Below are 16,636 nucleotides of genomic sequence, written 5' to 3' on the forward strand. Positions count from 1 at the left end.
CTGCATAATGAGAGTGGTGAAATACTGGAACAGCTTGCCCAGAGAGGTGGTGGAGACCTCATCCATGGAGACATTCAAAGTCAGACTTGTTGGGGCCCTGAGCAGTTTTAAGATGCTCACTGCAGGGGGTTGGACAAGATGACCTTTGAGGGTCCCTTCCAACCCGATGCAATCTGTGGATCTATGTTCTGGCCAGACAGTGGGCAGCAGCAGTGCCAGGCTCCAGATCCTGGGGAGAACTTGGGGTGAGGAGAGTGACCTAGGTGGCTTTTGGTCAGTAAAACACGATTTCAGACACAAAGTGGGGTATATCCCCAATGGGCTAGCAGCTGATGCCAGACCTCCAGTAGCACCATTCTGTGTGGAGTGGTGGTCTCACCTCATGGGGCTGAGCCCATGAAGCATGGTGGCAGTGTCCAAGAACAAAGCCAGCCTGCTGGCTGGTTGGGCAAAGGGTGGGTAAAACTGAGAAAGAGATCCACACCGTTCTGAACCACAGGGTACAGACTTTTACTGGAAAAGGCTCTGCAGAGGGGGAGCATGAAGCGTTCCTGGGATGGATCACAGCACATCACAGCACTGACCCTCATGAGAGGAAGCCTCTCATTTTCTTTGAGCCCCATCTCCCTGATGTGTCTCTCCGTTGCATCTTCTACTTGCAGGCAGCCTGCCTGTGCTGCTGAAGTCCATGGGCCACCAGCCAGCTGTGGTGTCAGCCAGGATGGGCAGCACCGAAGTAAGGCCTCAGCTTTCCATCACCCTGCCTGTCATGGCAGGGAGCCCCTTTCAGTCAACAGGGTTGAAAACAGGAGGCATCAGAGACCTCCCTTGCTGGGTGCCTCACGTGATGGTTAGGCAGCTGCCACAGCCTCTGTGAGGTGGCTCTTCTCCACAGCTTCCTCCTGCCATCGGTGCAGCACTGCTAGGGCACGCTGGTGCAGCTTGAGGTCAGATGAGCTCCATCTTGAACTGGCTGAAGTTGGGCACAGTGGGTGAGGGCTCGGCCATACTGCTGAAGGGCACACAGGGCTGGTTTGCTGGCACAGCACCGTGGCTCATGGTGGAGCTGAGCTGCTGCAGCATCATCAGCACCTCCTGCTGCAGCCGCTGCTGCTGCTCCTGCTGGCGTTCCAGCCGGCACTGCCTCTCCAGCACCGCGTGCAGGGCCTGGCTCAGCTTCTGGATCTCGGTCTGCACAGTATCCAGCTGGTCAGCAATGGCTTGGGAGCTGGGAGCAGGGGGCAGTGCTGGCTCACCACAAGCAAAGTTCTGATTGCCAGGACTGGTGGCGTCAGGCAGGGCAGTCTGAATGCTGACGTCTTTGACCTGGAGTAGTGGAAGGCAGGAGAGAAGGTGAAACATTATCAGCTCCTCCTTCAAGAGCATTCAGAAATAGATTTATTCTGCACCTAGCTGCAAGGCAGGAGAAAAAGCCATTGCCTTGTTGCAGCCCTCTAGACCTCACCACGCTCTCAGCTGCCTTTCATCCCCACCCAGCCCCTGTGGGCCTCACAGGAACTCCCCATCAGGCTGCATGCTGCCAGCATGTGCTCAGCCACCCGCTGCTGGGTGTTGCTGGATGGCAGCTGTGCTGATGCCAGGTCTGTGCTTACTCTCTGCAGGGACACAAATTCTGGGGCTTTCCTTCCCATTCCCCCATTTCTTGTACTTCACCCTGAAGCTAAGGGGTGCTCTGCTGCCTGAGAGGGATCACATGCTGGTTTTGAACCCCAGGGGAGCCTCTCATCTGAAAAGAAAATTGAACAAGCTGTGTCCTCTTGGGCTCATGGCATGGCGAGGCAGAGGTGCCCATGTTAGGAATTATAGCAGCTGGACATGTCCCAGCAGGCAGCCATCATGACTGGGTCACTCTACCCTCATGTGCCACAGCCCTTCATCTCTGCTGTGGCACTAAGCCACTCAGCCTTGTGGTGGCTTAGGGAATGTCCTGAGCTGACACTGGCACCAAGCCTTAAGGATAGGGCCTATTAGCTGCAGGTTGGAAGCCAGTTCTGGAAGCAACTGGCACCAAGGTGGGGAGCATCGCCCTGCCCCATCTGCAGGTTTCCATGTACCAGGGTGCTGTGCAGGGCTGTCTCAGGGGGCAGCACCACACTGGCTCCTGGCCAGAGCAAACAGGCTCTCCCTTCCTGCCATGGCTCCTGGCAGCTTACCTTTTTCTGCAAGGGGATAGTCCTGTCCACGATTTCCTCCTTCACCATCAGGGCTGGGTTCTTAGCAGGGGTTGGGACCAGCTGCCCTTGGCTGGGCAAGGGCTGCAGGGGAGTGGTTGGACCCCCTGGAGTGGGGCAGCTCCCTGAAGATGAGGAAGTGCCTGGGGAGTCATCATTGCCTGCAAGGGGCAGCAAAAGAAACACATGAAAAGGAGGCCCTTGGGAACTCCCTGGTGGGAGACAGGGAGCTCCTTCCCCAGCCCAATACTGCCAGGAGGTGGCCATGGTGGTGACCCCCCCATGGGGAGCCAGGCCTTACCATTCCCAGCAGGCAGTCCCACGGGCAGGACCTCCCTGAGCTGCCTGCCATCCTGGCAGAGCGACACCACGCTAACGATCTGGATGCCCATCTTGGTGTCCTGGCTGCCAGCGGGGCAGGGCACCTGGCCGCCCGTGGGCCCTGCGCCGGGCACTGCCTTGGGTGGCTCAGGTGCATGTCCCTGCAGCGAGGGCCAGGGCTGGTCGCTGTCCCAGCCAGCTGCCGCAGGCCCCAGCTCCATGCTCCTCCTCTTGAGGAAGAGGTAGACAGCCTGCGGCGTCACGCGGATGTTGTCCAGCTCCAGCACCTTCTTGATCTTGCGGAAGCTCAGCCCGGCCCTGCGCAGTTCCACAATCCTCTTCTTGGCACGGTCATCCAGCCGGCCCATCTCTCCTGGCACAGCTCCTCGCCTGGCACCTACATCCCCCGAGCGCAGCCCCCGCAGAGCTGCTGGCACCTCCCCAGGCAGCACCAAGCCCTGCGATGGAACTCGCACTCTGTTACTGCTCTGCCGTCAGAGTGCCAGCCACAGCTGTGTGTTCCTATGGCACCATCCCTGGCTCCCAGCAGTGACCCAGTTCCCACTAGGAGAGGAGGAAGGTGCAGCTCTTCCCACCACGGTAACTAGGGACAGGCCAAAACCTGTCCCTCACTCACACAGAGCCCACTCAGAGTGGGGGTGCCAGCCTGGTCCCCTGACCTGACAAGGGCATAGAGGATGGTAACAGGCCTGGCTCTGCCCAGTGTCCCAAACTGGACACGGATTCTGCACTGCCAGCAGCACAGCTGAAGGGTCAGGAGTGGCCAGGACCCAAGCAGCAGCTCAGCATCCCAGGGAGCTTGGCACAAATCCTGGCAAGACGCAGGTCATTGCATGAGGCTGGCAGGTCCCCGCTGGAGCCTTGTGTTTCCTTGGTGGCCTGGAAGGTTCCAGGGAGGAGAACTGGGGGTGCCCACGTTGACAGCTGGAAACTGCTGGTGCTGCAGAGCCTGCCCTTTGGATCTGGAGTCAACACTGTCCTGTACCTTTGAAAGAAGCAAACCCAACCATTTCTATACCAGCTGTAGAGGCACAGCCTCCCATGCTCCCCTCCTTCTCCCCACATGCACAGCCTTGGCTGTTGGTGTCAGTCAGGGGACAGGGACACAGGCTGTGGTCACACTCACTGTGTGTCTGGGTGGCATGGTGGGAGCTGCACTGCTGATAGGGCCCTCAAAATGTGTCTGCTCTGGGTCACACCCCACAGGGACCAGCCCCTTCCCTTGTGGCAGGCACCAGAGCAGGATGGGCAGTGCTTGGAGCTGTGCCCGGGTGCAGCTGTACACTCACACCAGTGTGGGGATAGCCCTCTCCAGGTGCATGCACACATGTGTGGATGTACATAGCTATGGTGGAAGGTTTTTTTCCTATCAGCTCCCCTCATCTGCAGCCCTTTCTTGGATACTCAGTGCTGCAGCCGCTGCCTAAAGCTCATACTATTGGGTTTCACCTCCCCAAAAGAAACAGCCTCCAAGAATTGCCATAAGGCAGCAAAACACTTCGGATGAACAATGTGTAACAGAAGCCACCTCAAGTGGTCACTGCCAAGCAGATGTGATACAGCATCCTTTTTACAGCCCTTCTTCCAGCAGGAGGATCTTAAAAAGGACAATAATGTGTTTTGCTGGCTGAGGAGACACAGAGACTACTGTGCATCAGCCACACAAAGCCCCAGGGAGAATGGAAACACTTAATTCAACACAGGAACTGTGCTCCTCTGTGTTTTACTTATTCCATGGTAGAAGAGAGAGGCAACTCCAGAGATGTAGGTTGTACTTGGTTGTACTTTGATCCAGATTTGTTAACATCTAAAGGCCACCCCATGCCCTGCTATGTGCATTAGGGACCCTGTTGGTAAGAGCTGGGGGAGTGGATATAGGAAAAGAAGACATCCCTGGGTGCAGACACTGCAACCACAGAGCAAGAGGAAAAGGTCAGAAATACCCAATGGGAGATGCTACAAGGAAAGCACCACCTTGAGCTTCCTGTGCCTGTCAGTATAGGGAGCTCAGGCCCTGGCAAGATACTTTGCCCTCCTCCCAGAGTGTTTCAAGACATGACCAGAGGACAATAGAGCAGAAGCAAAGCAGGGTAGCTATCTGAACAGCCAGTGACAGAAACATGAGGGTTACAAAAGTGCGAGAAAAGCCAGCAGCCCACTCCTGCAGCCTCCATCTAGCCTCTGTACACGAAAAGAGATGATGGGAGCACCTTGGAGATGTGCTGACACTGTGCAGCATCACTCCCAGCTCCCTCTTTGCTGAACACGTGGCTCACAGTGTACCATCCCCAAGTCCCAGCTCCATTCTTCTTTGCCTGCTTATCCTCTCTGGACCTTCCCCAGCCCCCTGCAGAGCTCCCATCACCCTGCTTTTCCAGGCTTGGGGACAGCTCATGGAAGGCACAGACCATTCCTGCTCTGCTAATCCCACCTCAGCCTGGCATTCCCAATGCAGTGTGTTCTCTGCAGCCCCTGTTTGCACCAAATACTGGGTTTGGGCCCTTCAGTCCAAGAAGGACACTGAGGTGCTGGAGCATGTCCAGACAAGGGCAACGACAACAGTGAGGGGTCTTGAACCACAATAAATGAACTCCAGTGGTTTAGTGCTGCTGTTAAGCAGAATAATCCACTGATGACCAGGACCTTCTTGAGTTCAAGAGAGCTCTCTGTGGCCACACCACCAACCTGCTCCAGCTCCACAACTCAAAGCTAATGAAAACGAAAGAAAAATGAAGCACCCAGTTGCAAGACGGTACAATGTACACAGCAACCACTTCCAGCCTTGGGTGGCATTTGAGATGCTGACTCCCATCAGCCACTGCAAGTTCACCTGCAGAGCATCAACAGCCTTGGAGGGACAGGAATAAAAGGACTGGAAAACACAGGCAAGATCCAAAAGCAGCACTCGGGCAGCTCTGTTCTTTCCCCTCCTGCTTGTCTGGCTGTCCTGACCAGAGCAGCTCCGTACTTGTCTGCTGCCCTGAATTCACTCCCAACATTGAACTGGTACATGCGGGCTGCAGCTCTGCTGGAAAACTGCTAGGTAAGTTTCTGAGTTCAAGAAGCTGAATGACAACATTTCGGATGGGACAAGTCACTCCCTGCTCTGGCACCAGACCCCCGCATCCCTGCTCCAGCGTGTCCCCGATCTGCGCGGTCACGTCGCGACACCAGCGCAGCGCCCGCCGAGCACGGATGGCTGTGGGCTGCTGGAGCCTGCTAACACTCACCTCCTGACCCCCCTCCCCGCTGCTCTCACCCTCATTAAACTGCGGGATGTGCCTCTCAAACCCCTCAGTCCCCCTTAGCCCCCAGCCGGGCAGCGCACCCACCTACAGCGATCCTCGAGGCGATCGCGCCCCTCGCTGCCGCAGCCTCCGGTGGCCGTGGCCAGCAAGAGCCCCAGCACAGCACAGCAGCAGCCAACTTTTTGGGAAGCTGCCGTTTGAAAAGCTTCGGCCCTCTTTGTTTGGTTGGGGGCTGAGCTAGCAGAGGCTGCCGGGAAGGTCACCCAGGAGGAGACTTGTACTGGGAGGAGCCCTCCTCTTAACTCTTTCAGAGCAGTCTCACCTCAGGACCATGAGGAGCAAGGTCACCACTTGCAGCTGGACTGGGCCCGAGCACTAAAAGGCTATCACCAAACAGTACAGCCTGTTGAAAGCCATAGGTCCAGCGAGTCAGGCAGGCAGGGACCTCTAGCTTATCTTTGTGAAGCCGAGTCTCTAGCCCATGTTGCCATTTTCTGATCAGACAGTGGCACTTGCCAGCCTTCGTAAAGCAGCTTGCAGATTTGCAGTTAATGGTGGTAAGCAAGAGGTTTGAATTTATCACACCTTGCTCTCCAGCCATGGCTGCAGCTGTTATCTAACAGGCGTTTTTATTAACTATTCCTTCACAGCATCTATCTGTTTGGAAGAGATGTCCAAGATCATCCAGTCCAACCCTCAACCCAGCACTGAAGGGTCATCACTGAACCATGTCCCTAAGTGCCAGGTCCACACACTGCTTAAACACCCCTAGGGATGGTGACTCCAGCACTGCCCTGGGCAGACCATTCCGATGTTTGAGAATCCTTTCACTTAAGAAATATTTCTTGCTATCCAGCCTGAACCTCCCCTAGTGCAGCTTTGGAACTGTTTCCTCTAGGAGCTGGCTTCCTTTCACAGAGTGGCACAAGGATTCCAATATCAGGAATTTAACAAACTGCCTGTGGTCACGTTTCAGCTGACCAGCATGCCTGCTTCTCAGAAAAGTTTAAGGCCCTATGCTAGGAATGGGATTCAAGAATACTTCTGGTGGACTTTTCCAGCTGCAGAGCTTTTCTTACCTACTGGTGTCCTTTGTCACAGCCAGGTACCGTTAGCACTGGGGCTCTCCAACGACTAATTAATGTCTCTCTTCCCACTCCTGCTCTAGGCCTGTTGGCTTCCCTTGGACACCTCAACAGACCTGCTCCCCCTCCTCACTCCCCACGGACACCCTGACTAACCCGTTTCCCCCGTCGTTCTCCACGGACACGTCCTCGCTACCCGCAGACGCAGTGCCGACTCCACTCCTCGCAGACACTATGCCAGTACCATGCCAGCACCACCCCGGCAGCCCTCGCTCCCTGTGCCTTTAACCCCCCGCCCCGCCCCCTCCTTCCGCAGCGCGTGACGCCATCGGCGCGCGCGGCGCAGCCCCCTTCCCGCCTGCGTTGCGTCGGTGGCGCGCGTCGGGCCTGTGGCCGCGGCTGTGGCGGGCGCCGAGGATGTGAGTGGGGCCTGGGAGGGGGGGAGGCGCGCAGGGGCCACTGGGGATCCGTGTCCATCCGAACCGGCCGCGGCGCGGAGCGGTCTTACCGCTGTGCTGGGGTGCTGAGGAGGGTGTGCTGGAGCCGCCGATGAGGAGATTGGAGGGGGCGAGGGTCAGGGATGGGACTTCAGCGCCGCGGCCTACTCCGTCCGAGGGCGGGGAAGGAGGGATGGAGGCCGGGCAGGGGCGGGGCCTGGCTTGGGGCTTCGGGGCGAGCCGAGGCCTAGAGGGGGAGCCGGGGCCAGGGGTCTCGGAGCAACTCGCGGCCGAGGCGGCGGGAGGAACACGGGGCGGGCCCGGGGGCGGGCGGGCCGGCGGCTCCAGGCCTAGCGGAAGGAGCGGGTGTTGCGCGCCTTGGGGTGCGGACTGTGCTCCGAACCGACTCTGCTTGGTCTGTGCTTTTCTTTCGCTGTGCCTCAGCCCGCTCCTTGGCTTCGCTCGTAGTATGGCAACGTGGTTAGCAGCGACAAGCCCTGCGTCCGCCTGGCGCTGTAACGTACTCCTTGGCTTGAAGAGCAGGACTGGCAGACTCGGGGCCCTCCGGCCCAGCTCGCTATAGTTAGCTTGGACCAGCTGCTCTAACTTTGCAGATAACTCCCGAGCTCTGAACCCTCTCCTCACACGAGTAAATCTTTCTCCATTTTTGCAAATAAGGATCTGAAGTAAATTGCCATTATGGGACTTGTCTGGGGCTTGCAGGAAGTCCGGGGAGAGCTGCGTTTGCTTCCTTTGCTACGGAATTACAGCTTTCTAAGAGTGCAGTTCGACTCTTTAAAGCAGAGAGGTGTGTGTGAAATAAGCGCCCATCGTAGATTGCTCTTGGACTTCCTGGTTTGGGGTGTGTGATGCAAAAGCATTGACTCGTTAGAAAGTGAGAGTTGTTTTGATTGTAGGAAAGCAGAACGTGGCTTAGGTGTGTGTTGTTATATACCTTGGTCTGAAAAATGTGGTTTTATTCTTTGCACATCTTCTGGTGAGTGCCTGAGTCTGTGTAAGTGAAAGTGCCCACAGGCTGTATGTCTTAGGCTGAGGGTCCCAGCTGAAGCTCAACAAGTGTTGTGAGAGGCACATACATTTTGAGAGAGAGAAGCTGATTAATTTGAAGGCTGCTTGAATGCTGCTTGTACCATCATAGAGAAGTTTGCTTGAATGTATGAACATTTGTCTGGTGAGTGCCTCCTGAGGAGTGGTGGTGGGGTGGTAGCTGTTTAACTGAAGTGTGACCCACAACTGCAGCAGCAGGCTGGAGAACAGCAAAGCTGTCTTCAGCTGGGCTCTTGCTCTTCCTTCCTTTAAGCAGGGATAAATACAGAGCCAGCTATCAGATGACAACAGCATGGCTGAGCTGATAGTATCCATCACTGTTAACAGTCCACAGATGCAAGAGAAGTTGGTGTGTAGGAAAAGACAGTGCAAACCTGACTAGAGTACCTTTAGAAAAAAGGTGGGAAAGGAAAATGGATTTTGGTCTTGTGAGTCCAGGAAAGTTGTCTGTTCTATTCTTCAAAGTGAGTCAGCTGGTGCAGTTGCTTTCAGTTTTTGATCTGCAGAACCCCTCACACTTTGCTTTGGAGGTGTTAGAGCTGGTTAGAAAAGCTGAAAAACATGAACAGGTTTACTTTTCTTAGTCAGTTTTGCAGCACTTTTGGAACAGCCTACAGGCTACCTTCTTACCACCACTGGTGGTGAAGGTTTCCTCTCCCAGTGAGCCCTGCTAGTGTCACGTGCTGTGGATTTCTGTTCTCCGGGCACAAAGGTGTGGGTGTTGTTTGACTTCTGGGTCTGCAGGCGGCTGGGTTTGTTCATGTTCATTTGTGTTCCTTTTGGAGTCGTTTTATTAGGAAAGGAATTCGGCTGTTCAGAAGTGATCTCTTCAGAAACATAACTCTAATTGCAATTTACAGAATAAAGTAATTGCTAACCAGAATCTGACACCAGAAGCTACAAAGCTGTTGGATGCAGTGAGCTAGATAAGTGTTTATTTTTAACCTTGTTAACTGATTTTGCCCGTGCTGCATTTGAAAACAGAGATGTTTCTACTATCTTGCAGTGCTGTGCATATTCAGTGCCCCTTCAGATAAGCTTGTGCCTGCTCTTCCATCTCCTGAGTGGTCCATTCATGGTAGATGATGGATGTTACACCAATCAAGTTACCACGTGCTTCCAGTGCCATAGATGTTGGAGGCAGCTTTTTGAGGCTGATATTGAACAATCCATGTGGAATAGTCAAAATGCAACAGTGGGTTTAGACATTGCAGAACACAATGTGATGAATGCAGCCCTGACATGGGAAACATCTGAAATTCAACTAATGCCCAGGATTGCAGTGTTAAATAGTGGGGTGTTACATTTGTCTCATGTTGGATCTAAAGAGGGAGCTGACTGGAGCTAGGTGAGGTCAGAATCCAGTTTAGACTTCCTGCTAAGAAGTTAAAATGGAATCTGCTGTTGTGGCAGTGCAGCAAACAAGACTCTTTAATGTGGTCTTCTTGAGGCTGACAGAGCTTTGGAAACAGCTTGTTGAGGCTGAGAATAGCCATAATTCAGTGGGGGGTTTGTTCTAAACCACCTTTCCTTGCTGACAAATCTCTACTCTCTGGGACAGTTAGGGTATGGAGAAAACCAGTGCTCACTCTGGAGCAAAGGCTGTTGGCAAGAGGCATGAGCTGCTTGTACATCTTGCAGAGAAAATGGCTGTCCTCTGGATGCTGTATTTTCATTTGGATAATTCATGTCTTTTGTGCTCCTGTGAATGTCAAAATACTGGTGACTTTAAACACGGGTACAGACTTTTCCGTGGGCACATCGTGCCAGGGTGGGCTGGCGCAGGCTGGCCTGTAACAGGCTATGGAAGTGAAGTTCTCTAGAAGTCTGTTGATACCCAGTCTGTTGCCACTGCTGCAAAGCAGGCATGGTGCTTTATGCCTGTCTGTTATTTTCTTGTTTCTGAACCCTTTTATCACTAGACTGTTCTTTGGAGTTTATTGCACTCAATTAGGGACTGATTCTCAGAATCAAGGAGTTAGAAGTCAGGTTTGAGATGAGGCCCATTCAGTGCTGCTTTGGACACCTCCAAAGCAGAAAAGGAGTTATCAGGATTGAAGGAGTTTGCTAGGATTCAAAGAAAATAATAAAAAGTCTGACAGTAGGTAGTCATCCTGCCTGAATCTCCTAGGCTTAACAAAGCTGCGGGTGTTATGGGGTGACAAAATGCAAATGTCCTTTCAGCATGAATTTCTGTGTGTGAGAATTTCTGTGTGCTGTAGCTGCCCTCTGCAAAGCTGCTCTGTGATGTAAATATCTTCCTTTCTTTAGGAAGCCCAGTCTTGCCTAATGCTTTAACCCTGCAGTTGTAGTGACATTGAGTTGCATTTGAAGTTCCAAGTTTTGTGTTGCTGTTCTGTTCTTTGTTTGGGTGTGGGGCTCTTGGGGTGTGTGGCTCCTGGCGTGTGTGTTTTCCCATGTTAATAAACAATGTCTTCTGCCATGTGTTCTGGAAGGGCTCCCTCACCAACCAAGCGCAAGGATAGGTCTGAAGATAAATCAAAGGACCGTTCCAAGGACAAATCATCCACAAAGGAATCTGGTGATAAGGATCGTGGCCGAGACAAGGCACGCAAAAGGCGCAGCGCTTCCAGTGGAAGCAGCAGTACCAGGTAGTTACCTTTAGAGGTAGGAGCAAATTACAGTGTTCTCAGAAACCACTAGCTTGATTCCTGATACCTTCCATTCCCGGTGCCATGGGTGCTGCTGAAGTTGTATCAGTCACCATGCAGTGCTGTCTGATTTACGGGGGTTTGGGTTTTTAGGTATGAATTCCCTTTGGCTGTGTAGTGAGCTGTGCAACATCAGGTTTTGTTCTCCCAGCTCATGGATGCTCTCTCCATAATTACCATAATTTTTTCAACCATTCTTTTCTCCTCTATCCCCAACAGATCCCGTTCCAGCTCAACTTCCAGTTCGGGGTCCAGTTCTAGCACTGGTTCTAGCAGTGGGTCTAGCTCCTCTTCTGCCTCAAGCCGCTCTGGGAGCTCCAGCACCTCACGCAGTTCCAGTTCCAGCAGCTCCTCTGGATCTCCAAGTCCATCTCGACGGAGACACGACAACAGGAGACGTTCCCGCTCCAAGTGAGTGTCCTTTGCCTTCTAGGAATTACCAGATGCCAGATTGCTTTTTTATAGAAGACAAGATTGTGATCAGAATAGATATTCTGAGGACCATCTCCTTTCTCCAGAACTTGGAAATCTGAATTCTGTTAGAGTGTACAATGCCCCTTTTGCTTACGTATGTAGGAAGGAGAGTTTAAAAACCTCATTTGAAGGAGTGATTTAAAATACTATATTTTGTAGAGATGGTCTTAATCAGTGCTTTCCCCAACAGTATGGGACTGTTTGGGCACTAGATGAGAGTAAAGTTCACAGGATCACAGGGTGTTAGGGGTTGAAAGGGACTGCTGGAGATCTTTGGGTCCAACCCCCCGCCAGAGCAGGACCATAGAATCTATTGCAGGTCACACAGGAACACATCCAGAAAGGTCTTGAAAGTCTACAGAGAAGGAGACTCCACAACCTCTCTGGGAAGCCTGTTCCACTGCTCTGTGACCCTCACACTGAAGAAGTTCTTCCTCATGTTGAGGTGGAACTTCCTGTGCTGTAGTTCACATCCATTGCCCCTTTTCCTGTCACAGGGCTTAAGTGAGCAGAGGCTGTCCCTTCCTTCCTGACACCCAGCCCTCAGATATTTATATACGTTTATTAGATGCCCTCTCAGTCTTCAGATTTGTTTATTTTTTTAAACTGCAAAGATATGTAGATCTGTAATATTTTAAATTTTTTTTAACCACGAGATTTCTGGATGTCTGTAATGAACAGAAGGTACAGAAACACAAGTGATTGGATTCATTAATTTGCCTGACTTTGATATGCTTTGGTGTCTATATCCTCATTTTGCCTCTTTAATTACTAAGGGCAAAGAATGCTATTTTTTTGTTTGTTTTAAGAAGTGGAAAATTCTTTAGCTATGGCAAACAACCTTATAGAAACATCTTCTAAATTTCATGCAGCAGAGTTGAAAACTCAAAAAAAAAAAAAAAAAAAGCTCTCAAATTGCAGAAAATTCTAAACCAGAAGAAGACAAGACAAATGCAAGTCCTGATGTGTTTAAGTGGAGCACCCTCAGCACCACCCTACCACTTCCTAACCTGTAACTTCTTAACCGAAAGATGCCCTCTCTAGAAAAAATACTTGCAGTCCTGTGTTAACAACTGGCTTCTTGAGTTTGTCTTGCACTTTCCCTGAAAACTCTATAAACATCTGTTACCAATATCAGGTCCAAGCCACCCAAGAGAGATGAAAAGGAGCGGAAGAGGCGAAGCCCATCTCCCAGGCCTACAAAAGTGCACGTTGGAAGGCTCACTAGAAACGTGACCAAGGTAATGGCATGCTTCTCTGTCACAGCAAGCTTGCCTGTCTTCTGGGGGGACATGTGAGTGGTTCTCTTAAAGCTTCCAAAACCTTTTTGCTGGTGGAGTGCTGCCAAGGTGTTGCTGCTGGAAGTTCTTGTTTCATTTCCAGATCGATCAGTGAAGAAAATTTTGGTAGCGTTTTACTGAGTCAGATATAGTGCAGGCTTGTGAGACTGTGTAGTGCTCAAGAGTGCTCAAGTCTGCTCTCTCAGACCTTGTATCCTGCCTTCTTAGGAAGGAAACTAGTAGTTGGGACAACAGATGAATTTACTTGGAAGCATTAAGGATATCTGGGTGTTCTTGATAAAGGATCTGAAGAGAACTGGATTGGCCTGAGTTGTATTTGCTAGAGCATAGTGTAAAGATCTTGAGACTTAAAGAAAGAGGTTTGGGATGCTGCAAAAATTGTTTTTTAAAAAAAACATTTACAGTTACACTTTAAGAGTTTTCAGCTGAGGGCACAAGTTCCCTTTTCATGTCTCTTAACAGGATCTTTGCACTAGTTGTGCTTTAGTAGCCAGTGTTGTTGTGTAGCAGTAATGCTACTAGATTGGAACGTTTTGAACAGTCCAGCAGCAACTGCCTGGGAAACAGTAGGGAAATCAGTGCTAGTCCTCTCCTCATCTGGCCAGTGAAATACATCTGCTCCCAATGGTGGCATTGATTTAGAGCTATCCTAGTGCTGCACGCAGCTTGGGTTTACTGTGCCAGCCAGATCTGGTCAGTGTGATCTGTGTCCCCAAGACTTGCTCTTTCTCTGCAGGATCACATCATGGAAATCTTTTCCACATATGGAAAGATTAAGATGATCGACATGCCAGTCGACAGGCTAAACCCACACCTTTCCAAAGGCTATGCTTATGTGGAGTTTGAGAATGCAGATGATGCTGAGAAGGCCTTGAAACACATGGATGGAGGTAAGGATACAGTGTTTGTAAAAACCTTTGGAGCAGATGAATTTGATCTGCAAATGAGTTAGAAGTGATGGGGAAGCTTTTGGTGAACTGATCTGCAATCCCATCTGGTTTCAGCCCAAATAGCTTTTGTGTGGTTCAGGACAGACCCAAACCAACACACAACTATTGAAAATTTGTTTATTCCCTCCCCCCTTCCCCCCCCCCTCCCCCCCCCCCCTGATTAAACAGGAATAAAATTCCTTAAGTTTCTATGAAAATCTTCCCTGGTTAACACTTGAACTGCAACTTAGTGGGATATTAGATGAAGAAGCTTAGTATGTGTGTGGACTTTATCAACACCACCCCTGAGTGGGTGGTGGGTGAAGCATTGTAGGCTTCATGCTTCAGTTGCTTGGAAGAAAGCTGTGAGTTGCAGCAATGTGATGTGTAGCTGGTAGCAATGGAAAATGCTTACTTCTTTCTGTTTCTGTGATTTCCTAAAAAGGCCAGATTGATGGTCAGGAGATCACTGCCACAGCTGTGCTGGCACCACGACCTAGACCACCTCCGAGACGCTTTAGCCCACCCAGGAGGATGCTGCCACCACCACCAATGTGGCGCAGGTCACCCCCTCGCATGAGGAGAAGGTGAGAGCTGTAACAGTTTGTTTCCTTCTCAGTGTAACAGCATGTTAGTGCTGAAAGACTCAGCACAGGGACAGTTTCATCCTGGTGGTCTTGCCTTCCTTCTCCTAATGACAAATACACCTTTGGGGCATCAGTTGAACCTGGATGGTACTTAACTCGTTAGTGCCAGATTGGCCTGCTCTGGTCTGTGCTCTGGGTGCAGTCTGTTGGGAGTTGTCAGGTGCTTCCTGGCCTCTTCCCAGGACTGCTTTCTGCAGAAATATTGTGAGGGAAAGCGGGAACAGTCTGCTGGCTGGCAGGATGCTTTTGGCAGCCTGCTTCAGCTGCTTGCCTTTTGAAGCCCTTGCACCTTCCTCCCTCCTTTCTGTGAATGGGCACATGACCAAAAGTCTTGCATCAGGTGAACAGAGGACACTGACCCCAGGATGTGACCTCATGTTCACGTGCCCATTGTGTGACTTGTGGCTGCTTGGACATGCTTAGATAGGTCTGTTGGAGTTTTCCTCAGCATCTAGAAGGGCTCATTTATCTTGGAAATCTGCTTAAACTCTTGTCATTAACGAAAGCAGCTCCTCCTTGAGCCACCTGATTGCCGAGCAGCTTGTGACTTGCAGGTTTGAAAATGAGAACTGGTGGTGAACGTGGCCGAAGAGTTCACTGCCTGGGGAATCTCCTTTGGACATGCCTTTCACTGTGGTCTGGCTATCTGACTTTTATTCTCCTTTTTGGGCTCTCTTAATATTCTGCATCGAACCTTGTTGACATACTGATGGCCATACAGATTGACTGTAGTAGTGAAAAGCTCAAAGCTTAATGATTCCTTTAGAGTTACTCCAAGAGCTACCCCTGGGGTTTGAAAGCACCTAGAGAAACCCTTTCCCTGAGTGTCACTGTATTTCAGGAGCTAAAGCTGACCTTGCAGGTGAAGAGAATCTGATGCAGGATGAATGTGAGCTTGTTGTACTTGAGCAAGAAGACAAAGAATGTCTGTTCTTTGGACATTGAGCATTCCTGCAGTTTCCTGAAGCAGGAGGAGGGTAGCTGGAATGTTCCTGCCATACAGTCAGTTTGAGTTGCCTCATTCCTCTTTGAAGCTGTCTGTGGTCACAGCAGTTCTTTGAATGCAGTGTGTTGGGAAGGGGGTGGGAAGTGTTCTTGAGCAGTTGGTAGATGAGCTGATGTGGCACTGGAACCTGTTGCCTTTGTCTCCTAGTGAAAGCTTTCTGCTCCTCTGGCAGGTCCCGGTCTCCTCGGCGCAGATCTCCTGTTCGCCGGCGATCGAGATCCAGATCTCCCGGGCGAAGGCGCCACCGCAGCCGCTCCAGCTCAAACTCCTCCCGATAAAGCAAAAAGACTGGACAGCTTTTTATTTTTTAACTTAAAACCTGTCAGACTAAATATTGTACCTTTTTTTTTTTTTTTTTTTTTTTTTTTATAATGGGTCTGGGTGAGAGAGAGAGAGCGTCCTGGCAGTGAAGGTAACCTAGGAGGAGAGAGCAGCAGTTCCCAGCCAGATAGCCTTTGCTGTGGGGCTTCTAAGTTTTCTGGCCTTGAATTGAAATTATTTAAAAATTGCTTTGATTTTTAGAGGCTGCAAAACATCTTTTCCAGACATGTGGAAGGGAAGATGTTGCAGCCTCTCTTTCTCCAATTAGCAGGCTGCTGCTTGGTGATTGCTAAGCGCTTAGCATGCTGTACAGTTGAGCATGTAAATCTTGAGCTATCACAGAAGCCCTGTATAGTAAGGGGGGCATTTAGCTTGAGCTCCAGGGGTCAGCACAGGACTTTCCAGAGCAACTGGAGTCTAGATCTGCCTGAGATTTAATACCCGAGTTGTTGCTTTATCCCAGTTCCCAGACAGATGATTTGTTTATACAGATTTAAAAGCTCTTTCTGCAGCTTAAGCTCTCTTCTGACGAGGTGATCCCCACAGAAACAGTGATCCAGCCCACTAAACATCATACTTTAGAAAAGAAACTGGAAATCTTAAGAACTGGTTTGTAGCTGCCCTCTTAAGTGATTTCTTTCACCTTTTGTTAAAGAGGTTTGGTAAAAATTCCTGCACAACCCCCACCAGTGAAGTGGTGCATGTGTTTCTGCTTCTCAGGACAGTGACTGACCATCAACCCTGGGAAACTGCAGGGCAGAGAGGGAGGCTGGAGGCCACGGCACTGGCTGGGTTCTTGGGGTTCCCATGGGGAAAGGCAGAGCTCACCACCCGTTGTACAGTCAATGCTATACAGAGTTCGGTTTGGTTTTGTATCACTTTGTAGCTTTTTGGACCTTGTGTTTGTACTTGTG

The 16,636-nt window shown here is 51.1% G+C and overlaps 1 protein-coding gene across 1 annotated transcript; it reads left to right on the forward strand.

Annotated features, from left to right (window-relative positions):
* Positions 1–7,253: 7,253 nt before the first annotated feature.
* Positions 7,254–15,719, forward strand: RNPS1 (RNA binding protein with serine rich domain 1). The gene is made up of 7 exons (XM_054391077.1): positions 7,254–7,286; positions 10,829–10,984; positions 11,264–11,455; positions 12,657–12,759; positions 13,556–13,709; positions 14,194–14,335; positions 15,574–15,719. Coding segments are annotated over exons 1-7 (855 nt in total). The 5' UTR covers positions 7,254–7,284; the 3' UTR covers positions 15,680–15,719.
* The last annotated feature ends 917 nt before the right edge of the window (positions 15,720–16,636 follow it).

Source organism: Indicator indicator, chromosome 22 (assembly GCF_027791375.1).
Source record: "Indicator indicator isolate 239-I01 chromosome 22, UM_Iind_1.1, whole genome shotgun sequence".
Classification (NCBI taxonomy): Eukaryota; Metazoa; Chordata; class Aves; order Piciformes; family Indicatoridae; genus Indicator; species Indicator indicator.

Bases quoted from the DNA above. Each gene is read 5' to 3' on its own strand.
- RNPS1 (XM_054391077.1), top strand. The intron at 10,985-11,263 runs GTAGTTACCTTT...TATCCCCAACAG, and splicing joins AGTGGAAGCAGCAGTACCAG to ATCCCGTTCCAGCTCAACTT. The intron at 12,760-13,555 runs GTAATGGCATGC...CTTTCTCTGCAG, and splicing joins TCACTAGAAACGTGACCAAG to GATCACATCATGGAAATCTT.